The sequence below is a fragment of the Heterocephalus glaber genome, unplaced genomic scaffold (genome assembly GCF_053883595.1).
Source record: "Heterocephalus glaber isolate CG9 unplaced genomic scaffold, H.glaber_assembly_v1.0 deba00001429, whole genome shotgun sequence".
Classification (NCBI taxonomy): domain Eukaryota; kingdom Metazoa; phylum Chordata; class Mammalia; order Rodentia; family Bathyergidae; genus Heterocephalus; species Heterocephalus glaber.
The window spans coordinates 3,683,498-3,711,176 of NW_028258294.1; the positions used below are offsets into that span (position 1 = coordinate 3,683,498).

A 27,679-nucleotide genomic window follows, 5' to 3' on the forward strand; every position below is an offset into this window, starting at 1 on the left:
TTAGCCTGATGTTCTGGGATTTATTAGGTACAGAGTTGGAAGACACTGGTAGAACTTTTCCTTCGTTTTTGCTTTAGCCATCTCAAAAGACTGCTTGAAATAATATAGGGGCTCAGACCTGGAACCACAGGACTTTTTCAAACTCTGAGTCTCTGTATATAAATAGGGGCCAGGAAAACACACTGCTTATGGCTGGTGCCCTAAACTCAGATATTTCAAGCTAGGCAAAGACCCCCTTCCATTTTATCTAAAAGGAAAGGGAATTAAAGCTGTGAAAGAGAATGAGTACTGTATTGGCAATTAGTACTTGATGTCATTTCCTGTGAAATACGTGGAGACGGGCAGATATTTTGAAACAAATTACTAATTAAGTACGGCCATGCACCATTCTAAGTGATATGTATAAAGTCGTTTAATCCTCACAAATAATTATACGGGCCACTGAAAAAGTTACATACCTAGACTACGGTTGTATAGTAAGCCTGTGGGAAAAGTAATGAAGTTGGAAGGAGATGCAATAAATTTGTTAATAACAGCACAACTTGTTGAAAGGACTTCTCAGATAATGTTGAACAGAAAGAATCTTGAAATTGGATCATGACTTCGTTTCAGGCCCCAACATTTAATTTTGTGTAAAGGTTTGGGGCCATTTTACTCTGAACTTCAATTTCTCTACCTATAAAACATTATAATAGCTCACATGGTGAAATGATGTTTTTAAGGCGCGTTGTTACTTTAAAATGTCACAGACAACAGAAACGTCACCTCCGAGGGCGATACTCGGCAATTTTGGCTCTGGGTTGTTAGAGAGAGGAACGATCGGACTACCCATCCCAGCACGCAAAGTTTCCTAGCTCCCCTTCCCGGAAGCCAGCTCAAAGCTTTATGGTACTTGTAGTCCTTTACTGGCGCCAGCTCTCCTTTCTCCCGTAATGGGAAAAAGTGTGTGTAAGCCCCGGAAGTACTCATTGATTAGGAAGAAAGAGTCAGAGGTCGTGGGTCGTAAGGCGTTCCCGCTGCTTGTTGCCTTGTAGTGGACAAGCTGATTCCCACTCGCAAACTCTGGAAGGTTCTTGGGCTCCAGTAGGGTAGCAACCCCAGTATTCCTGGTCGCTGGTTTCAGGGCCCTGCCGACTGAGTGGAGCCGCCGCCGCCATGTTCGGCTGCTTGGTGGCGGGGAGGCTGGTGAGGATGGGGCCGGGTGGTATCAGAAAGGGGTCAAGATACTGTGGAAGAAGTCCGGGGGAACAGGGTTGGTACGCCGATGCTAGAGACTCCAGGAAATGCATTGATGTCTGTTTGGTTGCATGTATGGATGGGGAGTGGGACGCTGGGGTGCTCTTCTGACTGTCCAGATATACTTGAATAGTAATCGCAGGGTTACTTGCCATTTATGGAGGGTGCATATTGTATTAAGTACTGGGCTGAGTCCAATGCACGCTTTTTAAATTGTTATTTCAGCCTTCTGTGTAGCGCTTATTGGCACTTCAGACTTAACCCACGTTAGTCGTGAGGTGGTCATTCTTGTTTTACAGTTGAACTTACACTCAGTCGGCAGGATAAATGCCTAGACTCACGCCGTGAGTTAGAAGTAAACCTGAGATTTTAATCTAGTCTGTAGCAAACTGTCAACGATGAAGCTGCTTAGGCACCTTTGTAAGGATCCTGGTAAAAAAAAAAAAATGCTTAATGTAATTGGAAGTTGGTGGATAAAAACCCTGAAATTTAGGTGGGAGCCATTTGAGATGACTGGAAAAGGGTGCGAGCCAGTGTTTGTTTCCTTGTTGGCCAAAAGGTTAAACTGACTCGCCAGATTATTAGAATTCTGACTCCATTCACTTGGAGTTTTTTCTTTTTACTCCCTACTTTGTTAAATATTGCATCCACTTTGTTGAGTTTATTTTCATCCCTTTTTGATAATGTGTTGTATTCTGTACCCAACTCTAAGAAACCATAAAGAGTACTAGCCTCAGAAAGTTTACTGTCTCTTGAATGACTAGGAGGGGATAGTGTTAGTTGGTAATCCTGGTGAGATAATTTTGGACTGCCCCTTTTATGTTTTGTTTGTGTGTGTGTGTGTGTGTGTGTGTGTGTGTGTGTGTGTGTGTGCTAGGGATTGTGTTGCGCATGCTGGCAACCCTCTACCACTGTTCTACATTTCCAGTCCTTTGTAAAATTTTGAGACAGGATCTTGCTAAATTGCCCAGGCTAGCCTCAGGTGCGCCAGTAGTTGAGATTACAGGTATGAGCTGCCTTGGCTAATTTGTCCCTGTTGTGGATTGGGAAAATAAAAGGTTCAATTTGGGATGAGTGTGGGACTCAGATGAGTGTGAGTAATGAATGACATTGTGTGTTTTTAAAGAATAAAAAGCTATACGGAATCCAAGTGTTGGGTGGACCAATTTGGAAGGGAATTTGGTTATAGCAGTTATCTCTTTGCCCAAAACCTAATCTGTATGGTGAAAATCTCTGTAGAGGTTTCTTCAAGTTATTATTTTAGGGGGAGGGATGGTTCTTTAATTCTATAGTATTAGGACACATAAATTAAAATGAAGAACATAAATCAAAATGAAGGGCAAATAAACCTAATGACATCTCAAAATTTATTACTCTGTTACCAGAAAAATGCAGTTATCTAAAGTTTTGAATGAAATTTTTATTCTTTGAAATTTTTGATAAAGAATGGGGTACTTTTTTTAAATTAAGGATTAGTGTCAGGCTGCGGCAGGAGGATCACAGGTTGGAGCCCTTTTCTAACAATTTAATAACTTAGAAATACCCAAGACACTGTCTTTAAAAAAAAAGCTGGAATGTGCTGAAGTCCCTGAGTTCAATTCCCAGTGTTGTATAGGCATACACACAAAAGAATGAGCTTGTCAATACAGATTTACTCACTGGAGCCTTATACTGAGTTGACATGTAAGAAGTATTTATTTTGCCTGATGAGTATTTCAAGATTCATAAATACCATAGTTTTTCATACTTGAGGTTAATTGTATGCTAAAACCTGGTAAAAACTGAATTTAATACTGATACAGTTTTTGTTATTGTTGTTCTTGTTTAATTTTATATTTGAAGTAGAAGGTTTTTAAGTGAGTCAGAAAACTTAAGAAGGAATCAGAACACTCAGCCTTGGCATATTAGGATTTAATTTAGGGAAGTTGATACTACTTTATAGTTTATAGATGGAGTTTTCTTCATTAGTAGGTATGATATTATAAAGGGAAAATAAGTATTTCAGTAACAACCAGCAAATACTAGGAACAGGAAAAAACTTGCATTTGGGTAATAAGAACTGACAATTTAGTCTTCAAAATAATAGTAATTCAGGTTTGATATTTTGGTGAATATCAGTTGCAAGTCAAAAGCAAAATCCAAGTCAAAAAAAGCACAAGGTAGATTTTTGACAACCTAGCTACCTAAGCCCTCAGAATTGATATTTTTACTAATGGTATGAAATAGCATTATGAATATTTTTCTAAAAATATAAAAAAATTTCTGTGAAAGTAGATTATTCATACTCTGAGATAAGATCGCAGTTTAGAAATTAATGTTCAGTTCTAGAACAAAATTAGATTATTAAATGAGTTTAGGAAAGTTGTCTATAAGTTCCCAGGTGTCAAATTTGACATAGAATTTGTATATTTTATATACAGATATAGTCCTCATTCATTCCAATGTTACATTCTCTAAAATCTTTATGAACACCCAAATTGCAAAGTACAGGGTTACCACCTTGAGGGCCCTTAGTCACAGCTTTTGTTGTTGTTAATGTTGTTTTGCAGTACTGGGGATTGAACTGAGGGCCTCAAGTATGCTAGCAAAATGTTCTTTCACAGAGCTACATCCACAATTATAGTCACAGCATTTTTGATCAGCCTGTGGTAACTTAAATGTGTTTCTCTTTGTTTAAAGACATTTAATATGCATTGTTGATTAATTCACATTCAGTTCATGGGCCAGCAGTATTATAATTTAAAACCGAATAAAAACTTAGCATGTATTTTCTCTATGAGGTATTTTGTAGTCATCTTGCAATTAAAAACACTTGCCAGCATGTAAATCTTAGCCATTTTAAAAACAAAATCACCAGCAAAAAGTACAAAATGCAGACGAACCATGGCACTAAATAGGCTGCAAAAAGACATTTGTTCACAGAATTTGGGCTAAAGCAAGAAGTTATAGCATGCCTTGGTTCCATCTTAGCTTGGAATGTGTGAATCACCTGAAAATTTGACGTTCTTTCCATGAGAGTATCTGTGAGTGACTGCAGAAGTGCAGCAAGCATTGCTTTTGGGTCACACATTTTAGAGACTAGCTGAATTTGCAAATATAGAATCTTTATAATTGAAGACTGGCTGCTGGGTTGCTTACCTGTCTGAAGTTCTATGTTGTCAAACTGGAGGATAAAAGTGTGGTAGTGTGATTTGAACAACCTTTCATTTTATCAGTATTCCAAAGATATAGTTATTAGTTTATGGAAGTAAAATTCTTTCACAGTACTTCTGAAAGAAAATATATTTCTAAAAGATAACATTTATTAAATGATCATTTTAAGGCTAAATATGTATTTTTGGATTCTCTATTAAAAAAGCACTTTGGGGGCTGGGGATATAGTTTTAATGATACAGCACACTAGCGTGTGAGGCTCCAGTACTGCTAAATAAACGACAAAAAAATTTAACACTTTCTGGCATACTTAATAGTTTCATAATTGAGAGTATCAGGTTAACACACATATTTGGTATGGTGATCATAATTGCCATTGATGGTAACAGTTTACAGCAATACTGTATGGGTTTATAGAAAATCATCAAACTATTGCACTAAGACAAATTTCTTATTTTCTAGGTGCAAACAGCCGCACAGCAAGTGGCAGAGGATAAATTTGTTTTTGACTTGCCTGATTATGAAAATATCAACCATGTTGTGGTTTTTATGCTGGGAACAATCCCGTTTCCTGAGGGAATGGGAGGATCTGTCTACTTTTCCTATCCTGATTCAAATGGAATGCCAGTATGGCAACTCCTAGGATTTGTCACAAATGGGAAGCCAAGCGCCATCTTCAAAATTTCAGGTCTTAAATCTGGTAAGAATAATAATAGTTGAATAATTAAACTTTTTCTTAAATAATATGAAAGAAATAGGGCTTTTAAGCCATTATAGCTTTCTGGTTGCTAAAATAATGCATAACATTATTTTTTGAAAAGCAGATGATACAGAAACATTTGAAAAATAGTAAGTAAAATAAATATTCCATTTGGCTGATATATGTGTCAATTTTTTATAGTGAAAAGTTTAAAAAACTATCAGTTCAACTTACTTCATAACTATTTTCTGTACATAGATATAAAAATTTTAATTACTGATCTGAATTTCTTTAATGATAGTATATCAATTCAGAATTTCAATTCTTGAGTCAGTTTTGTTTAGTAAGTTTTCAAGTGTTTCCATTATGGTATACCCAGCTTCAAAAATGGCCAACTTACAGATGTTATTTCACTGAGATTCTCATTCACTTCTTCATTTTCATATTACTTGGAAGCCAATTCCTGAATCAAAACAAGTAATCTGATAGTATATTAGTATGTATCTTTAAAAGACAAAGTTTTTGTTTGTTTGGTACTGGGGATTGAACTTGGGACCTTGTGCTTGCAAGGCAGGCGGCGGAACCACTGAGCTAAATCTCAGCCCTAAAAGACAAAGTTTTTTTTAAAAAAACTATACTATTATCACATCTAGAACCAAGCAATAAATCTTTGATATCAATTTGAATATCTGTGATCAGTATCCATATTTCCTATGGTCTCAAAAGTTTTGTTTATATAGTTTTAACACCCATGTAGAGTCCTTATGTTTCAATTGGTTGATAGATCTCTCAAAAACTCAAAAATCAGAGGTTAAATGTAGTCTCTCTTCTCTTTTTCCAGTAAATTAGTTGGATTTAGAGGTTTGGTCACATTTGGTTCAAGTTGATTTTTAAAAATGTTTGTCAGAATTATAGTAGGTGATCAGGTGTTCTTTCATCAGAAACGTACATGATTAACTCTCTTTTTTGTGATATTACCCATTTATATGCAGTGCCTGAATTTATTAATAATTCAGTAGGGGTTCAAAATGAAGATATTCTAGATTTTTTTTTTTTTTTTTTTTTTTTTGAGACAGGGTCTCGTCCTGTAGTTCAGTCTGGCCTTGAACTCGCAATGTTCCTCAGGCTCATCTCCAACTCACATCATTCCTCCTGCCTCAGCCTCCCAAGTGCTGGAATTACAGGCATGTGGCACCACACCTGGCTAGATGATATTCTAGTTTTGTCATTTTGTTAATTCATTGTAAAGAGAAACATGTTATGCTACTGTATATTTACTTCAGTTTCAGGGTGGAATTATAGGAAAAAGCAGATTAAATGTTCAGTTCTTTCTTTTTACATATATGAGTGTTCAGAACATGAGTTGATTTTCTGTGGCATAAGATTCTCTAACATTCAAGGTAAATTGTAAGGTTCTTTAAAAAAAAGATTTATGAATTCATGGATGTGTGTGTGTTTGATTTATATCTGATGTATTTAAAGCAATGATATACCACTGGAATTCTTAAGACCCAATTTTAATTTTTCAGTTTGCTTTTTAAGCATGTAATTATATTTCATGTTTTTTTCTTAAATCCTCCAAAGAAAATGTACAATGTTATTAACAAGTTTTAATAGCTTTCATGAAATATAATTGACATACTGTAAATTGCACATATTTAAAGTATACAGTTTGGTAACTTTTGCTGTTTCTTTCTTCTTTTTCTTTTTGGTACTGGGGATCGAACTCAGGACCTTGCACTTGTGAGGCAGGTGGAGGCACCACTGAGCTAAATCCCCAGCCCTACTTTTGCTGTTTCTTAACACCTGTGGAACTGTCACCACAACCAAGATAGTGAACAGATACATTGCCCCTAAAAGTTACTGGTTCTCCTTTGTAATCTCTCTTATCTATTTCCCTCACCATTGGCAACTACTGACCTATTATCTGCCATTGTAAAATAGTTGGCATTTTCTAGAGTTTTGTATAAATGAAATTATGTAGTATATACTTTTTTTTCCTTTTCGGTTTTCTTGAGATAGGGTCTCCCTATGTAGTTCAGGCCAGACTTAAACTTACTATATAAGCCCATGCTAGCCTTGAACTTGCAGCGATCCTCCTGCCTCAGCCTCCCAAGTGCTGGGATTATAGGCATGCACCAACAGCCCTGGCATCTTGTAGCATATACTTTTGCCTGGCTTCTTCAGCATAATTATTTCAATCACGTTGTATGTATTAGTAGTTCATTCCTTTTTATTGATATTTAGTATTCCATTGTATGTATATACTACAATTTGTTTATTCCCCTGTTAATGAACATTTGGATTATTTCTAGATTTTGGCTTACAAAAATAAATTTGCTGTGAACATTTGTGTACAATTCTTTGTATAGATATATGCTTTCATTTCTCTTGGGTAAATATGGAGGAGTGGAATGGCTGGATCATATGGTGCTTGGATATTTTACTTTTTAAAAAACTACCAAACTTTTGCAGTATAATTGTCCTGTTTTACATTGCAACCAGCAGTGTATGAAAGTTCCAGTTTGTCTGCATTCTTGTTAACACTTGACGTGATCAGTTTTTGCTATTTTAATATCATGTTAGTGTAGTGGTATCTTATCATTATCTTGACTAATGATATTGATTATTTTTTATGTGCCTTTTTGCTTTCTTTGTCCCTTCCTTGATGTTTGTTCAAATCTTTTGCCTTTTTAAAAAATGGGTTATTTTCTTAATTTTGAATTTTGAGGCTTATATATACATACATTTTTGATATAAGTTCTTTATTATATATGTGACTTAAAATATTTTTTTTCTCCAGTCTTTAGGTGGTCTTTTCTTCTTATGGTATTTTTTCTTACTCTAGAAGTCTAATTTTGATCAGGTATAAATTTCTGCTTTGTTGTTTTCTGGATTGTGTTTTGCTGTTGTGACTAAGAAATTTTTGCTAGCTCCAGGTTACAAGAATTTTTATCTGGAAGGTTTTTTTTTCTTCCATTAAGTTTATTGGTACATTTTAGATATACAATACAGTTATATTCATCGTTGGGAACTTGTACCTTTACATGATGTTTCTTGGTTGTTATTTTTTCCCCGTTCCCCTGCCCTCCCTCCACCCCCTCCACCCCTCCATATTTCCAAAGACTTTGTTTCCATTTTTTAATTTTCTCATATTAGTTCCATTCCCCTCTTTCTTTTCCCCTACCTCTCTCACTTCCCCTTCCCCTTTGAACCTTTTCTTCTGGAAGTTTTATAGTTGTAGATTTTACATTTATATCTGGGATCCAATTTGAATTAAATTTTGTATGTAGTGCAAGGTGTCTGTCTTGGCAAACAGATATCCAATGGTTCTAGCATAGTTTTGTTTTTGTTTTTGTTTTTTGGTACTGAGGATCGAACTTGGGTCCTTGCGCTTGTGCAGCAGGCAGCGAAACCACTGAGTTAAATCCCTGGCCCTAGCATAGTTTGTTTAAAAGAAAGTCGTGATTAAAATGAATAATTGATCATTTGAAATAGGAAGAAAGGTCCAAAGACGAAGGAGTGAAGGGAGGGGAAGGGGAAAAGAAAAGAGGGAAAGGAAAAACTATGAGAAAAGAAAAAAAAAAAAAGGAAATGAAATCTATGTAAATAGGGAAGGGCAGAGGGGGTGAAGGGCACACAGGTAATGGGGAAAAAAATAAGAACCAAGATATATCATGTACAGGTACAAACACCCAATGATAAATGTAAATGTATTGTATACCTAAAATGTACCTATAAAAGAACTAAAAAAAAAAAGAAAGTCATGAACACATTTTCCTGCATCCATCACTTAGCATGTTCACTTGATATTCACTTGGGAGCCCTTAAGCTGCTCTGTTTTAAAGTAAAATATAAACATACATGAGTGCTTATGTATTGATTTTAAAAGGAAATAAATAAATTAATTAATTAAATAAAACCCTAGTTGGAAAATGACAAATTGGATAGAAAGACTTTGTTTTGTACCCAGACTCATATGCAGTGATTAAGGGGAATATTGGAATCTTGATTACCAGCCAATAGACCACAACACATGGGTTATTTTTTGAGACATACCAATTAAATTGTCAGTTTAAATGTCCATACTTTTCCTTATCTTTGCCACAACTTTGCCAGCATTTTGAGTTTGGAATAGGGCTTACAACATCCCTTTGTCTTTCATGATCAACACTGCCTTGCCTGAAGGAGATGCTTTGAGAACAGTGAAAAGTACTTTGTTTTTGTCCTTTTTGCGTTGCCTTTGATTGCCCTCCCTTTTCTCTTGTGACACCTAAAAAAGGTTGGGGAGACACTCTAGGGTCATATAATCCTAGACATTTCCTATTGTGTTATTTCATCCAACTTGGAGAAAATTCAGCAATTAAAAATGAGTCAATCCAATTACTGTAACTGAAATTTTAGGAACAACATCACAGTGAGTTACTTTCTTTTGTCAGATTAGATAAAGCAATCTAAAACCCAATCTCAGAATAATACATGATCTAGTATCAGAAAATTGTTATTTTCCATTAAGGTAATAAGACAAGTTATTCTCTTACTTTTTAAAAGGTAGTTTCTTATAATTTACATTATAATATGGTTATTGATTGTTTTATCTATGAAAACAATTTGTCTAGGCAAGGCAATATTTGTGATGATAAAGCACATGTGATAAATGAATGCATTAGTAGAAAAATTTAACTCAGCTTAAATATTTAGATAGTGCTTTTAAAATGTTTTGGTTTTTTTTTTTTACTAATAAGTTGTGAAAAGCACTTTTTATATTTTTAAAGTATTAGAATTCCTCATTTATATGTAAAAGATTAGACCTGGTTTTTGTAGTAGGAAATACTGTATTATTAAAATTTAAACAGAGACTGGCTGAAGTTACTTCAGACAGCTGTGATTGAATCTTTTCTTACAGCCTCTATCTTTTTAAGTTGGGTGTTCGGCACATTACTGCTTTAGGTTGTTTGTATGGTTCTGTTTACATTTTTTTTTTTTTCAAACTGGGCTTCAAACTCAGGACCTTGTGCATGCCAGGCAGGCATGACGCTGCTGAGCGACATCCTTGGCCCTTCTGTTTATATTTTTATCTTTTGTTTTCTTTTATTCCTCTCTTTCTTAACATTCTTTTTAATTGAGTATTTTTAAATTTTACATATCTTCTTTTTTAGCCATATTTCTCTGAAGTTTTTAATGGTCCCTCCAGGGCTTATAATATTGTTAACTTTGCACAGTGTTCTCTGAGTTAATATTAGAGAAATCTGTATTTGACAGTTATGAAATTGAATTTGTTGATTTTTATAGGTTCTTATCTTCAGTTTTCCCTGCTTTCTAGTCCCCTTCATGAAATTCTGAATATAATGACAAAAATTTTAGGGCAAATACCACATTTTGGTAATTTATTTTGAATTAATGGTACTTGTCTCCATTCTCATCAACTTTGTACCAAAGTATAGAATTGATGTTTTTGGTAGCCATGCAAAAGAATCAGATAATATGAAACCAAAAGCTCTATTATGGATACTCTACATATTTTCTCCAAAGTTTGGAATTTCCACATCCTTCAGAGTTGAACAGTGGAGGCGGAATGATTATTCACTCACTTTTGTTTTGACTTAATTTGATCCACAGAAGTGTCTTGTGATCATGTCCAGGTTGTCCTGAGAATTTTCTCAATGGACTTCATCTGTAATTATCTCAATGCAGTCTTAGCTGTAGTCTACTTTTATGATGTATGACCATTTCATTAATGTAAAAGATTCCCTTAATTAGAATTGGAAATCTGTTTTCCACACATACCTAAGTATTTCTATTTCTGTATTAGTACTGTCCAGTTCTGTCTTGAAGTTGTTTTTCTTAAAATGTCTTACTGGAGTTCTTCAAGTAGTACTTAGTCTTAGTAGTATTAAATTATAAGACTCTTAAGAAAACTTGACATTACCTGGGATTTAGCTCAGTGGTTCTGCCGCCTGCCTTGCAAGCACAAAGTTCCGAGTTCAATCTCCGGTACCAAAAAAAAAAAAAAAAAGAAAACTTGACATTGCTTTCAGCATTCAGATAGTGCACTGGATACTGGTTTCTAATTATAAAAACTTCTACCTCTGTTAAAATCTGTAACAACTGTGAATAATGAAATACCATGTAAGGTGAACTTTAAGTTTTGGTTCATGATATATCAGGGGCATGAGTATAATACCCTCTACATTATGGTGCAAAATTTTAATTTTTGAATTTAGAAGAACGCAGGTTCTTTTACCAAAAATAAGTAACCGAAAATACTTAGATATAATTATGCATATTTTCATACATTTGTTTGGTAGAGATAAATATTTACAAATATTTAATACACTGTTTAAATATTTTTGTCAAAGGTAAATATTTACAGATATTTTATAGAATATTTCAATAATTCGTTTAAGGCACAGCACATATTCTTTCATACACACAAAATTCAACTTAAAACTTTCCTTTTCTCTGTAGGTTAACTATTTGTAAAGTGTTTCAAGAGGCAAGCAGGAAATGGCTCAGTGCCTCAGTCAGGGAGAATTCCAGTGACATCTACAGTGGAGAATTATATGGACAGTGGGAAACAGAAGAGGCGGAGATTGAAGAGCAGGTGGGGGAGTAGGACATTAGGTCAGATATAAAATGTAAAAGCACATAGAGCTTTACAAATTTTTTATAGCATTTTAACATGTGATTATACTTAATAGAAGAGTAAAAAATAGTTGCCCAAGTCACCTTTGGGATAAGACAAAGGGGATATATGTTTATACAAGGGACTACTGTAGTAAAATTTCGAAGAATTCTCGTGCTGTAAGAAAAGGCTAACATTTTATGTTTCAGAACTTCAAAGTAAATTAGGCACCTTATAGTTGAGTTTTACCTTATTTTGGCCAGGGCCGTATTGTGAGATACTGTTAGTTTGGAATTAAATTTTTAAAATATCAGTTCTGATAAATTAATTTTTTTTTCATTAAGAACTTAACTCTATTTATTTATTTATTTTTGGTGCCAGAGATTGAACTCGGGTCCTTGCGCTTGCGCAGCAGGCGGCGAAACCATTGAGCTAAATCCCCGGCCCTAACTTAACTTTATTTTGAAAAAATTTTAAATTACAGTTGAATTGTAAGGATAGTCCAAAGAATTCATAACAGTCCCTTTTCACATTCATCAACTTTTGCTGTATTTTATTTACCATTCTATAGAGACATGTGTTTTATTCTCTTTTGAAACTTTGTATGTTGTAGGGATCATTTCCTTGTACTCCTAAATAGGTCAGCATGTATTTTCTACATCAATAATATTCTGAGTCAGGCGTGGTGGTGCACACTTGTAATCCCAGCACTTGGGAGGCTGAGGCAGTAGGATTGCCATGAGTTCAAGGCTAGCCTAGGCTACACGTGAGTCCCTGCCTCAAAAAGAAAAAATCAAAAACAAACCCCCCAAAACTTAATATTCTCTTATAACTACAGTAAAATGAGCATATTTAACAAATTTAATGTGAATAGAATTCTCTTTTAAAAAGATTTTTATTAGTGTATGTTTGCAATACATAATAAATGCATTCATTGTATTCATTGTTGGGTACTGGTACATATATATATATATTGCATTTTGATCCTTTTTACTTCCCCTTCCTCTCTTTTCCTTTCCGTCTCTGCCCAATCCCTTTCCATCTCCACAAGGTCTACCTCACTGTGAATGTGAATAGAATTCTCTTATCTGTTATACAGTCTGCATTAAAATTTTGCCAGCTATCTCCCCACACTCTGCCCCTAATGTAGGATCCAGTCAGGATCATGCATTGGATTAGTTGTTACACTTCAGTCTTTAATCTGGCACAGTTGCTTAGCTTTGTCTTTTATAACAGTGACAGTAAAAATACCCATGGAAAAAGTTTAGCACTGAAGAATAATTTTTAGAAAATAAGAGATTTTATAAATCATCACTTGAATTTTGTCTTTATGATTGTTCTCTTTTGGGGGGGGGGTTGCTGCCATGTTTTTATGTTATTGTTTTCAGCTTCTTCATATGGTATTTATGTTCTGCTCATTTTGTCCAGCCAGAAAGAAACATTAAAACAAATTTTAGTTTTCATTTTAAAATGGGATTGAGCTTGTTAAAAGGATTAGAAAGGACATCAAAAGCTCAAGATGTTACTATTTATCTATTCATGTGAAGTATATTTAGTGAGCCAGAATGGGAATTCCTTATTTCTAATATTTATTTGATTTTTTTTTAAAGAAATTAATTAACTTTTATTTTCAATACTTTCACTCTCTGCCTTCTGCTTCTTCTTGTTTTTTTTTTTTTGGTACCGGGGATCGAACTCAGGACCTTGTGCTTGTGAGGCAGGTGGCAGAACCACTGAGCTAAATCCCTGGCCCTCTTAACTTGATTTCTTTTTTTTTTTTCGGTACCGGGGATCAAACTCGGGTCCTTGCGCTTGCGAGGCAGGCGACTCTTACTTGATTTCTTAAGGACTTCATTATGAAGTAAGGAATAAAAATCAAGAGTTCATACCATAGAGTTTGATATTAACAGGTAGAATAATGAAGTGAAATGAGCTTCAACTTTGGTGCTTCATAGAAGTGTTCTGAATCTTAGTGATACTCATTACTGGATTTGTCTTCCTCCCTCCCTCCCTGGAGATGTGGTCTTGCTATGTCGCCCAGGCAGATTCCTGGGTCAAGGAATCTTCCTGCCTCAGCCTTTTGAGTAGCTGGTACTACAGATATGTGCCACTGTCCCTGGCTGTGGGTGTGTACCCTGGACCAAGATGTTTAACCTTTAGGAGAATTCAGTAAAATGGAGGTGATATGAGCATTACAGAGAATGTATACAAAATACATGATAGTACCTGGCACACAGGTGGTGCTCAATAAATGATTGGTTATTTTTATTAAATCATAGAATGTCAGTGTTAGATGGGATATTAGAAATCATCCCAACAGGTAAACTAAGTCAGAACAAATAAGTGACTTAACTGCTCCTACTCTCTCTAACCTTGAAAGTAGGGATTGTGTCTTTGTGCTCTGTGGAGTACAGTGATGAACTCTAGATATTTCTTTAAGTACATTTCAACATCCAAATTCAGATATATAATATGTCAGAGATGCTACCATTTTTACCTGGCTTAAGATACTTATTTCAAAAAAAGTTTTGAGAGTCACCTAGAGTATGCATTAGTAAAACATATAATTTCAGCCTTGTCAGGCTACCAGTAAAAATGAGGCAAAAGTTTTTGAAATGTATTATTTGCTTTCTAAATTTTTATATTCAGTGTTACGATGCTGTCAAGTAGGCATAAGATTTTTAATGTAGCTTTGTAGCATATGTGATCAAATTCAGATTCTGTTGCATGGTGAATCACCTTCCTTTGCCATGATTCTTTTCCTTAGTCCTCATCCCTTTGCTGCTATCTATGTGTACAATATCTTAACCAGTGGACTTTTACCTTTTTGGTATCTCTTTTGAGCACTTATTAGAAGGCTTGAAATTTCATGAGTTTTCTTTTTTAGAGGTCTTCCAAAGAAGAGAGAGAACATTTATTTATATACTTTTAATAAAAATTCTCATATGTATCCACTGGATCTTTTTTTAAATCTCAGATGGATATCAGGATGTTAGTAATATTATTTTTCCTGTTTCTTAAAACATTTTATTTCAACCAAGAAATTAATTCATTCTTGCTCATCAGTTATTCTCAGTTATGCTAAAAGGAATAGGGCTGAAACAGTAAGAAAAATGAAAGAATGATGGAATTGCTTGGGACAGAGGTTGACAAACGTTTTTTATGAATGATCAGATAGTAAATATTTTTAAGGCTTTGCAGGCTTCAAATGGTCTCTGTGGCATCTTATTCTTTAAACAACTCCGTGTGTGAGTGTGTGTGTGTGTGTGTGTGTGTTTGTGTGTGTTACTGAGGTTAGAATCCAGGGCCTTCTTACTGAGCTGTAAAAAGCACACCTGTAATCACAGCACAGTGGGAGGCTGAGGCAGGAGGATCACAATTTTTAAAGTGTAGGCCGCTTAGTGACTTTGTAAGACCCTGTTTTAAAATAAAAAGAGCTGGGAATATAGCTTAGACCCTGGGTTCAGTCTCCACTGGAAAACAACATCAACTATTAAAAAAAACCTTTAAAAACTTAAAAAACCATTCTTAGCTCCCATTTCATACAAAAATTGGTTGTGACCATATTTGCCCTGTGGACCTTTATTTGTCATTGCATTAACTTAAAATTTTTGCATTGCACTGTTCAAAGTGTGCCATCTTTTATGAAATATAAAAGGGGACATCTATGTGGTCTGCTTTTAGCTTTTATTAAACAGTATATAGAATTCACACTTTTTCATATGTTCATAATTGAAAGAAAAAATTAACAGGAAATTATTAGACAAATCAGAAAACAAATACAAAAAGAGATGTTCTAGACTGAAAGGTGATAAAATTGCTCATAAAAGCAAAATCTCAGATTGTAAATCTTTGGGTGATGATCAACTCGTCTGAATTTTCTCAACTAAATAATTGCTGATTGAACAGTATATTTCTAAGGACCAAAAGAAAGTACATTATTTTACTTAGTCATTTAGGAAGAAAGAATTATCGTAGTATTTCATAATAACATCTTCAGTGGGTGGTAAAAGGGTGGGTGTTGGTATTCTTTTATCTCATATTTGTGCTTCAGATTTGAGTTGGTAAAAGGATGGGTGCTGGTATTTTGTCTCATATTTGTACTTCAGATTTCAGGGGATGTGGTTTGTAAATGGACAGATGCTGAAAGTGGATGTGTATACAAATGTGATTGAAAGAAAATAAGTGTAGAATTGAAAAAAATCACTGGATTGGAATGTTTGTCAATATAAAAATGTTTTTGCAAATTACGCATCACACAAGATGAACATCTTTAGTTCAGCAAATTACAAGCCACTAAAGGTTTAAAAGTTTCAAATTTCCAAGTATTGCATTTTGATAGCACAGATGTCAAAAGAATAAGAAGATGTAACCATAAGCTAGAACCTATTAAAAAAGTCTCACTTAAGAGGTTTATAAGATGGATATACTCTATGTTCATCCTTAATGGTTGAACATTTGTATTCAGAGAACATGATGTATTTCAGCTATATGTATAACTTAAAAATAGGGAACATGTAGAATGAAATACGAGTTTGCTGCATTTTATTTTATTTTTTTCCATTAAGTTAATTGGTACATTGGGCCGGGGATTTAGCTCAGTGGTTTCACCGCCTGCTGCGCAAGAGCAAGGACCCGAGTTCGATCCCCAGTAACAAAAAAACCAAAATAAAGTTAATTGGTACATTTTAGGTATACAATACAGTTACGTTCATCATTGGGATCTCGTACCTTTACATGATGTATCTTGGTTCTTATTTTTTTCCCCATTCCCTTGCCCTCCCTCCACCCTTCCCTATTTACATTTTTTTTCTCATAGTTTTTCTTTTCCCTTCTTTCCTTTCCCCTACCCCTCCCACTTCCCCTACCCCTTTAGACCTTTTCTTCCTGTTACACAATATCAATTATATCTTTTAATTACAATATCAAGATTTAGAGGACATTACCGCAGATTTTACAGAATTTAAAAGGATATAGAAAGCATATTACAAAAATCTTTTTTGAAATAAATTTGACAACTTCTATGAGGTACCTTGGAAAACAAATTAATGAAACTGACTCTGGAAGAAATACAACATTTGAATAGCACCTATTAAAGAAAGTATGTTCCTAGCTTGAAAACCTACCTATATGACAACAACAGGCTCATACACATTTTAACTGATGAATTGTATCAAACATTTAAAGCAGAAAAAAGAAGGAACACTTCTCCCCTCATTTTAGGAAATCAACATTGTGCTAATACTAAAACTGGATAAAGATAATAGAAGAAAAAGTATGAACATAAAAATTTGTTTAACAAAACAAACCATTAGAAGTCAGATGTGGCAGTATATAGAAAGTGGTTTTATTACAGGGACAGCAGTGTTGGTTCAGCATTGGAAGATCCACCCACATGAGTCATCATTTTAACAGAAGAAAGGAAAAAGCCATATGATCCTGTCAGTAGTTGGAGAAAAAGTATTGGACTAAATTCTACAGCTGTTCACGGTAAAAGCTATCAGGAGTCTAGAAGTAGAACAGAACCTTCTCAACAGATAAAAGACATGTACTCCATACTTTCAGGAAAGACGCTTTATATGAATGGAAAATATTCAATGCTTTCTCCTTAAGGTGGGGAACAAGGGCAGAGATATGCCTACTCTTCATCTGTCCATTAAACTTTGAAACATAGGCCCAAACCAAAACAGTCTGGCAGTAAAAAGAAACAAATAGCATAGGATTGGCAAAGTAGAGGTAAAATCTTCATATGTGGATGAAATGATCATCTATAGAGAAAATACTAAGAAATCTCTAGGAGCCCCTAAAACTTGTATTTGAATTTAGCAGGATTAGAAAACACAAGGTATATATAAAAATTCAGGTCTATGTATACTTGCTATAAATGAATTGGATATTGAAATTTAAAAGTTATGTAGGAGTAAAAGGACCTAGAAAAGTAAAAAGGAAAATAACAATGTTGGAAGACATGTATTACCTAATTTTAAAACTTCCTCGGGCCGGGGATTTAGCTCAGTGGTTTCGCCGCCTGCTGCGCAAGCGTAAGGACCCGAGTTGGATCCCCGGTACCCTCCCCCCCAAAAAAACCTTCCTCTAAAGCTACAGTAATCAAGGCAGTGTTGGTGTAAGGAAAGACATATAGATCACTGGAATAAAACAGAGAATCTAGAAATAGAACCATTCATATATGGTCCACTGAGTTTTGAAATATTATTTAACATTAACATTTTGTAGAACATAAACTCAACTCAAGAGCACAGGAAGAGATAGTGTTTTGAACAAATGGTACTAGAATACCTAGTATATGTATGTAAAAAATTAACCTCAATCCTTTATTTCCATACATAAAAATAACTTGAAAAGATCTATGAACCTAAATATGAAAGATTAAAACTGTAAAACTTTAAGAAGAAATTGTAAGAGAAAATGTTCATGAAATTAGAGTAGGCAAGAATTTCCTAGGATACAAAAAAACATGAGATATAAAGTTAAAAAACTGATAAATGAGATTCCATCAAAATTTAGAACTTTAAAAGATATCATTAAGACAATGAGAAGTAGTCCATAAACAACATATTTATAACACATTTAACCTATGACCAGAACATATAAAGAACTCTTACAGCTTATTAATAGACAACCCAATTAAAAAGTAGACACAAGAAAATGATAAATAACCAGTACAGCACAAGGAAATGTGTACAATACTAGAATCAGAAAAATACTAATCAGTAAAATAACAAGATCATATGATACACTCATTCGGAAGATTAAGTTAAATTTTTTTTTTTTTTTTTTTTTTGGTTCCAGGGATCAAAGGGTCCTTGCTCTTATGTAGCAGGCGGTGAAACCACTGAGCTAAATCCCTGGCCTGAGTTATAAGTTTTAAAAGAACAAATGTCAGCTTACATGTGAACCAGGTAGAACTTTTTATTACTGTTAATGTGAAGGTAAAATAATAAAACCGTTTTGGAAAACAATATAGAAATTTCTTATATTGCTGTTAAGAACCAACATTTCTGTTCTTAAGTTTTTACTTAAGAGAAATGAAAACACATGTTTACACATGTAAATTTTTACATACAAGTTGACTATCCCTTATCTGAAATTCTTGGGACCAGAAATGTTTCAGATTTTGGTTTGAAATCCACTTGATCTGCAAAGAGGATAGCTACTGCTTTTTTTTTGGTTCCTGTCACATGGAATATTGTTTTCCACCCTTTAACTTTCAGTCTGTGAGTTTCTTTTTGAATTAAGTGTGTTTCTTGTATGCAGCATATCGGATCTTGCTTCTTGACCCATTCTGCCAGTCTTGTTTCTTTTGATTGATGAATTGAGACCGTAAACATTGATGGTTATAACTGATACGTATTGACTTATCATTGTCATGACTTTTTCTCTTTTATTGGATTCTCCCCATTTGCATTGTTCCTGACGAATTCATTCTGCTGTGCTTCCTGGGGTTGTGTTCCTCATTGTCTTTTCCTAAGATATTGTCTGAAATTTTTTGGAGTGCTGGTTTGGTATTCATGAAGTTCCTAAGGTGCTCTTTGTCATGAAAATATCTTATTTCTCCATCAATTTTGAAAGATAGTTTTGCAGAGTACATCAATCTGGGTTGGAGGCTCTTTTCCTTTAGGGCACGGAATACGTCACTCCAAGCTCTTCTTGCCTTGAGTGTTTGTGATGAGAAGTCTGCTGTGATTCTGATAGGCTTTCCTTTGTATGTGATTTCTTTCTTTTCTCTGCTTGTAGAATTTTGTTTTTTTGATCAAGGTTATTTGGAGTCCTATATGCCTCACTTTATCTGTTTGTCAAGTTCTTTTCCCCTGCTTGGGAAGTTTTCTGCCATCATTTCTGTGAACAGTTTTTTTTATGTTACCTGCACTCTCTCCTGTTTCTTCATTGACTCCGATCAGTCTTATGTTATTCTTTTTTGCATCACCTAGCAGCTACTGGATTGATTTCTTGTGGTCCCATACTATTTTAAAGCAAGTTTTCTTTTCCTGGTGACTTATTGCAATCTTACCTTCTATATCTGAAATTCTGTCCTCTCATTGGCTCATTCTGCTGGTAAACTTTCAGTGGAGATAGATGTATCATCAAGTAGAGTGTTAACGTAGAAATTATAAAAAGGAACTAAACAGATTCTGGAGCTGAGAAATATAATAACTTGACATGAAAGATACCTAGAAAGTTTCAATAGAAGATTTGAGTAGGCAAAAAGAATCAATGAACTTGAAGAAAGTTTAATTGAAATACTCGGTTTGAAGAACAGGAAAAAAAGAAAATGAACAGAGCTTTTAGAGACCTGAGCAACATCATCAGTATACTAGTATACTCATCAGCATCTGCAGTGTAATGGAGGAAAGAGAAGGGAATAGAAAGTCCAAGATATTAGGAGGTGGGGCCTTTGGTGACTAGATCATGAAGGTAGAGCCCTCATAAATGGGATTAGTGCCCTTACAAGAGTGATGAGAGTTCTTACCCTACTACCATGGGAGGACACAATGAGAAGGCACTGTCTATGTCAAAAAAGCTGGCTCTCTCCACACACCCAATCTGTTAATGCCTTGATTGCCTCCAGCACTGTGAGGAATAAACAGCTCAGATGCTACCCAGTTGGTGACAATTTTTTAAAATAGCCTAAAAAGACTGAGACAGTATTTGAAAAAATAATACCCAGAAACATCCTGAATTTGATGAAAAACTACACATTTAAGAAGTTCAGCAAACTCTTAAATAGGATAAACTTCACACCAAATGTTTCATAATACATCTTAAAAGTAGAGAATCTTGAAAACATCAGTGGAAGTAATTCATCACATTCAAGGATCCTTATAGCTGATTTCTCATTATAGACTATGAAGTCCAGAAGGAAAAAAGCTGTCAAAGAATTTTCTATATCTAGCAAAACTGTTTTTCAGAAATGCAGGAGAAATGTAGACAGACTGTCATAAACAAAAGCTGATCATTATTAGCAGACCTGCCCTATAAGAAATGTTAAACCTCCTCAGGTTTAAATAAGAACACAATTCAAAATCGTATGGAAAGAGAGTAGTTGACACTTAAGATGGTAGGTCAGGTGTTTACTCAGTGATACAGTTTTGAACAAAGGGGAAAGTTATTAAATATTTTTTATGAATATAAATTTCTTTATTGTCTATTTAATAACATCAAATATTGAGTAGGGCAATCCATGGTATTTAGTTAATACCCCATGTTTATTGGTGGTAGTGACAATCTAAAGATCTTTCTATAATGGAATAATCAGAATAGTAAGACTTTCTAAAGTAGTTTTTCTCAACTTTCCTCAGTTAGCGTTGTCTTTAATTCTCATTTTTCTCTCCTGTTAACTGTTTTTAACTTTAGTAGTTTTTAGTAACTTTTAGAAAAGTAACAAGTATTTTTTTGGTGGGAAACTTTTAAGTCTTAGTCTGCATTAATATGGTTAAAACCAGCTATTTACATTCATCTGAAAAGACGAACTTGCATATAAGAAAATTTAGTGTGTATAGAGTACAGATTCTTTACATATTTACAGAACAATTTTTATGAGCACCACTTAAATTTGAAATATGTGGCACATGTTAATTTCTTTCAGGAGAAGGAAGCCAACACCCTTTTGGAGCCATGAATATTGTCCGAACTCCATCTGTTGCTCAGATTGGAATTTCAGTGGAATTATTGGACAGTCTGGCTCAGCAGACTCCTGTAGGCAGTGCTGCTGTATCCTCAGTTGACTCGTTCACTCAGGTAATACGATACACATTTCATTCATTTCTTGTTTTCCCCTTGCTTTATTAAGGTATAATTATATAAACAAGGTGATATTTTGATACATGTTTACATTGTGAAATGATTAGATCACACTAGTTAACATATCCATCACCTCACATACTTTTTTTTTTGTGGTGAAAACATTTAAGATCTAACCTCTTAGCAAATACCAAGTATACAGTATAGCATTTGTAAGTATAATCTCTGTTGTACATAAACTATGCTCTTCGATCAGTATCTCCCTGTATCCTTCCCCTCCAACCCTCAGCCCTTGACAGGCATCACCATACTACTCTGCTCTTACCAGTTCATCTTTTCAAGTCCCATATTTAAGTGTGCTCATACAGTACCATATTTGTCTTTCTGTAGTTTGTTTCACTTAGCATAATATCGAGAGGGAAAAATTTGATGGTGTTGGAGAATGGAGCATTACTGAAGCAGTATTTTTTTTTCTTATTGATGGGGATCATCAAATTCTAAGCCTGGTAAATGCTAGGCATACACTCTGCCATTGAGCTACACCCCAAATCCTTAAAGCAGTATTCTTGAGTAGAGGACAAGAGCACATATAGAAGTGTTCACCTTAGCTAGGATGATGTACTGTATATATGAGAAAGGTATAGAAGATTGGTAGAAGTGGTGACAACTTGTGTAGGCTCTCTCCTGATTTCTTCTCTTTCTTCAGTAAAATGGAAGGTCACTAGCTAAGATTGTAAGGAAAGCAGGTATTAGAAATTTACATTAAAAGGAATATCAAATAGGTGCTCTAGGAGTAAGAGTGAATGGACTAGGGAACATTTATGGGTGGGTTTTCTGGGTAGCACCACAGACATGTTTGTATATTGTCATGAATTTAAAGTCAGATTGGTCACATGGTCTCTTGAAAATAGAGTGAGTTAAAAATGATTGGGGTCTGATTTTTTTTCAGGGTCTGAGAGTATAGCTCAGTAGTGAAGTGCCTGCTTAGCATGTGCAAAATTCTAGGTTCAATCTCCAGCATCAATTTAAAAAAATAATTTAAAAAATAAACTAAAAAAGCAAGCTGTGAAACAAGACTTTTAGTATTCCACTTAGTATTTTAAAAGTGTCTGGAAAATATACCCTTCAAATGGTAAATTATCCCTGGAGAAAGGTAGAAAGACTTTACTGTATATATTTATTTATTGAATTTTGAGCTTTTTTATGGCATATTTGTTTTCTTTTTTTTTCGATATTGGGTATTGAATTTGAGACCTTGTCCTTGCGAGGCAGGTGGCAGCACCACTGAGCTAAATCCCCGGCCCTAGCATATGTATTTTTAATAAACATTTTTAATAAAATATTTTAAATACATAGAAAGTATAGAGACTAACATATTTCACAAATATTTATTATGTACCTACTCAGTGCCAAACATTTTCTAAGAACGAATAGATACAAAGGGGTAGATGAAATAAGTAGCACCTATCATAAACTTCCAAGAACCTTCTGCCTAAATTTTTTGCCTTTGTGTGTGCTGGGAATTGAACCCAGGGTTTGTCTGGCATGCTAAGCATGTACTCTATCCCAAGACCCTGCTACTAATTTTTTTAAAAAAGAAATAAAGGTATATCCCATTGATGTTTGCTTTTCTTCCTCTCTTACATCCTAAGTAGCTATTCTTCTGCATCTATACCTTTCCTATTCATATTTCAGTACTTATGTAATACTATTTGTGTTTAAGTTTAAACATGTTTTTATTTAACTACTTAGTTATTCTTATTTCATTTAATTTTTTTTTTCTCACTTCAAATGAATGGGGTAATCAGAGAGGTCAGAGAGGATCTGAGACTTGGCTGTGGTCACACACACCCTAGCCCACACCTGGTTCCCAATGAGATGTACTGTTTGAACCCCTCTGAGGGTGTGTGACAGCGTGGGGGTGATGGGACAAGGCTTTGGATCAGAGAGACAGAGGGAGGTAGCTCCTGGCCTGCTGTTGGCTGGCTGGGTGGCCTCGGTTTCCTCAGCTGTGCAGTGAGGATATTGCCTGCTTCATGGTGTGGTTTACAAATGAAACGTGGGAAAGGTGACAATGTTTGCTAAGTACTTAGCTCAGTGCCAGGCATATTCTTGGTAGCTGTTCATTCATTCAGTCATTCATCAAATAACAGTGGAGGACCTACCGTGTGCCAAGCTCTGGGCCACATAAGATGGATGAGGAACACTCTTGGAGTGTGCATGGTGCTGTCGTTATTGTCGTCATCAGTAACAGTAAGGTGACCCCTGGCTTCCAACCCTAGGTTGGACATCCATGGTCCTAGAAAGGTGTCAATGGGGGTGACTGGGACACTTTCTTGAGAGCGTCGCTTGCTGCCTGAGCCTGGCAGTCAGGGTCTAGTGGCCTCCCAGGCCACAGATGGGAGGCAGGAGGCTGTGCTCCAGTGGCAGGTCAAGGTCACTGGGGCTCTTCTACGTGGGGAGCTGGCTGGGCAGGGCCAAAAGGAAGGTGTTCCAGAAAGGATGAGGCTCCCAAGTCCATAGGAGCCTCAGAGGCCTCTGCTTCTCCTTCAGTCAGATACTGAGGCCTATTCTGTCCCCCAACTGCTTCTCATAAAGATGGCAAAAATGATGTCACCTTTCTGCACACATGAGGCAGGCAGTGCTTTTATTCCCGTTTTATAGCAGGAGAAACTTCGTTTAAATTTTTATCAGAGTAGTACATGTACTTGGTTTAAAAAGACAAACAGGTGTTAATTATACCTACCTACTCTTGTTTTGCTCCATAGGAGCAATCATTCTCGACCACATCTTTTCTTTTAATCTGTTTCTAGTGTTTATTACTTTCTTGAATCAGATAAAACTTGCTTAAAAATCTGCTATTTATTAACTTTTGTTATAGATGTTTTCTGTTGCCTTACCAATATGAAACATGGTGATTTTGCCTTTCTGCCTTGCTACTACGTGCACACATGCGCTTGGTATATGACACAGACACACACACGCACACACACTTTCTCTTCCCCACTTTCCCAATATTGAATTTCATTAAATTAAGATTCAAAAAAGATTCAAAGTTTTCAATATTATTACTAGGTAAATAATTTTCAGAATTGAGCCATGCGTTTTATAATAATTATATTTTTTTCTTGTGTAACTTTTCATTTGGCCTCATGAATAAGTTTTCTTTTGAAAAGATTTTTGTGTTTCTGATCCTAATTTGTGCTCACATTTTGCTGAGTGTAAATTCTCTTTCAGTATATTTAAATAGATCAGTTTCACATTTGTCTTAGATTTATCCCACTAGGAACTCTCTTTTCTGTTGTTCCCTTGTAGACTGATTATTTTCTGGGTTGTCGGGTGGTTGTATTCAGGGTCTTATTTTCTTTCCATAATGACTACAAACATTCCTTTCTCTTCTGTGTTGAATCTTTTGTTTTCTGCTTCTTTTATTTTTCTTTTTGATGTACAGTATGAGATATGATTGAAAAACACGATGAATGTTTAAAATTTTAAAAATTCGCTGCAGTAAAGACACTGTTACCCTCCTCAAAATGCCACCCCTTCCCCTCTTTGAACACATTTATCCCATCATTATTGCCACTTTCTGAAGCAGTTCTGGAAGTCCTCTTTTGTGTTTTCAGTTCTGTTGTCATGGTTGTCTTGATGTCCTAAATCAATTAAAAAGTCGTTTACCTTTCTTAGTCATTTTGACTTGGGGAAAAATCAGAAGTCACATTGTGCCAAATCTAATGAATAAGGTGGATGAGGATATATCATTATGTTTTTATGAGCCTGCCTTTCTAAATTAGATTGGACTTGACAGTGGCATTCATTTTATTTTTTATTACACCTTGTAAAGACACTCATGAAAGAGGACTTAAGAAAGTGGCAAAAATGATGGAGCATGTTTGAAGTGAAGGGAAGTATTCTGAGAAGAATTGATGGCAATGTGTCTTTCTTTTACTGTGATACATTTTTAAAAACTTAAACATTTGCTATATATTTTGATCATTTCTTATATTCTTTCAGATTTTAAAAATGAATATAAATAGTACTATGTTGTACAACTTGCTGTGGTAACAACATTATTTTTAAGATTTTTCTGTTGATGCATGGAATAGTTCTAACTTGTAATTGTTGTACAGTATACCATTGTATGAGTGTGCCAGCTTTTTTTGATATTGTTGTTCAAATATTCTCACTAATATTTATCAAATCTTAAAATTTCTCCAAACTGATAGGTGAAAATTAGAATTTCATGTTTAATTTGTTTTTCTTCATTACTAGTGATATGGAACATCTTTTCACATTTTGGGCTGTATTTATGTTTTCTTTTATAGGAATTTAACATTTTGTGTAATTTTCTATTGTATTTTAGTAGTTTTTAATTTTAGCTTTTTGAAACAAGGCCTTTGGTCTGGGGATTTAGCTCAGCACGAGTGCAGTGCCTACCTGGAATGAAGCCTTTTGTGTGTTTTAGTTAATAATCTTTTGTATATAAATTGCAGTTTTTCCTAGCATGTTGCTTATTTTTCTAAGATTATTCACAGTATCTTTTGCATTCTGACACATTTTTATGCTGATGAATTTATTAATTTCCTTTATGATTTGTGAGGGTTTTTTTCCCTTGATGTGTGAAGATTTTTTTTTTTTATAAAGTCTTAGGTTTTACTTTTTGAATTATGTTTATGTGTGTTAGGGAAGGGATTTAAGTTCACTTTTTTCCCTTGTGGAAAACTAGGGGTCCCAAGCCCATTATTTGAACAGTTAGCTCTATTTCTTTTTCCCCCCTCAGTAATAGCTCCTTTGTTCTATATCATATTGCCATGTATGCTTAGGTTTTATTCTGGGCTCTCTACTTTCATCTTAGTTTATTTGCTAATAAGACTTAATATCTAGTAGGCCAAGTTCCTCCTCCTACTCATCAAAGTAGACTTAGTGTTCTTAATTTTGTCAGCTTGTTGAATTATACGAAATAGTATTACCTTGTCAAATTCTGTAAAAAACCTTGTTGGAATTTTGTTGGAAGTAGCATTGAATTTATAGGTTTGATTTAGGGAGAATTGGCTCCTTCTTTTCCCCCTCCCCTCTTCTCTTTCTTTCCCTCCCCTTCCTTTTCCGACCCTCACTTCTTCCTTCCATCCTTAAGCTTTTTGTCAAGAAAAGTTTTTAGAGATGGTTACTGTTTTTTGTTTTTGTTTTTATTTTTAAGACAGGGTCTCACTATGTAGTTCAGGCTGGCCTTGAATGTACTATGTAGTCTAAGCTGGCCTCAAACTCAGAGCAGTCCTCCTGCCTCAGCCTCCTGAGTGCTGGAATTATTTTAGTCTAAATGGAATATTTAATATAGCCCATTAATCTGTCAATTTTTAAACTTTTCAGTTCACACAAAAGATGTTGGACAACTTCTACAATTTTGCTTCATCATTTGCTGTCTCTCAGGCCCAGATGACACCAAGTCCATCTGAAATGTTCATTCCAGCAAATGTGGTTCTGAAGTGGTATGAGGCATTTTTTATCTCAAATATTAAGGCTTCTAGTAATTGTATATATTTTTTGTTTGCAAATGTATTTCTTCTAAGTTTTGATCAAAAGTAAAATGTGTATAGGGCATGAGGAAGTTTATATTGCACTTGAATCCAAATGACTAATACATCTATTTCCCCAACTTCTTCATGTTTTTATTTTATAGATATTTTCTTCACGTTGAAAACAGATGGTTGGGGATGTTAAGGATGTTTTTGTTGAGAAGTGGTACCTTGGTGTAGCCCAGAGAGCCCTGGAATATCTTAGGTTTGAGTTTTATCACAAAGTAGCTATATGACAAGCAAATTACTCTCATGTACTCATCCATAAAATGAGAGAATTCCATTTGCTGTTTTTCTTAGGTCCTTTTAGCATTCGAATTTGCAGAAGGTAAATAATTCCCAAAATTATACAATGTGGGCTCTCTAAAAGCTAATGAAAATGGTTCTTAAACAGCTGTGCTTGTAATCTCTTTATGATTAATCAATTTCTAGATTAGCTTTTTTATCTTAGTTTTTAAAAAATGACATATAAAATTGTTTTTGAAATAAGTCATTTTATGGATTATGAAAGATCTTATTTAAATTTTCATATAAATACATGATTTTTCTTTTCTAGGTATGAAAACTTTCAAAGACGACTAGCACAAAACCCTCTCTTTTGGAAAACATAATTTGAATAAAATAATTTTTAATAGA

At 34.8% G+C, this 27,679-nt stretch overlaps 1 protein-coding gene across 1 annotated transcript; it reads left to right on the plus strand.

Annotated features, from left to right (window-relative positions):
• The first annotated feature begins 930 nt into the window (after window positions 1-930).
• On the plus strand, window positions 931-27,679 carry Hikeshi (heat shock protein nuclear import factor hikeshi). Its single transcript, XM_004868229.3, has 5 exons — window positions 931-1,185; window positions 4,852-5,089; window positions 21,319-21,470; window positions 26,838-26,956; window positions 27,600-27,679. The coding sequence occupies exons 1-5, from the start codon at window positions 1,156-1,158 to the stop codon at window positions 27,652-27,654; spliced, it is 594 nt and encodes a 197-aa protein (XP_004868286.1). The 5' UTR covers window positions 931-1,155; the 3' UTR covers window positions 27,655-27,679.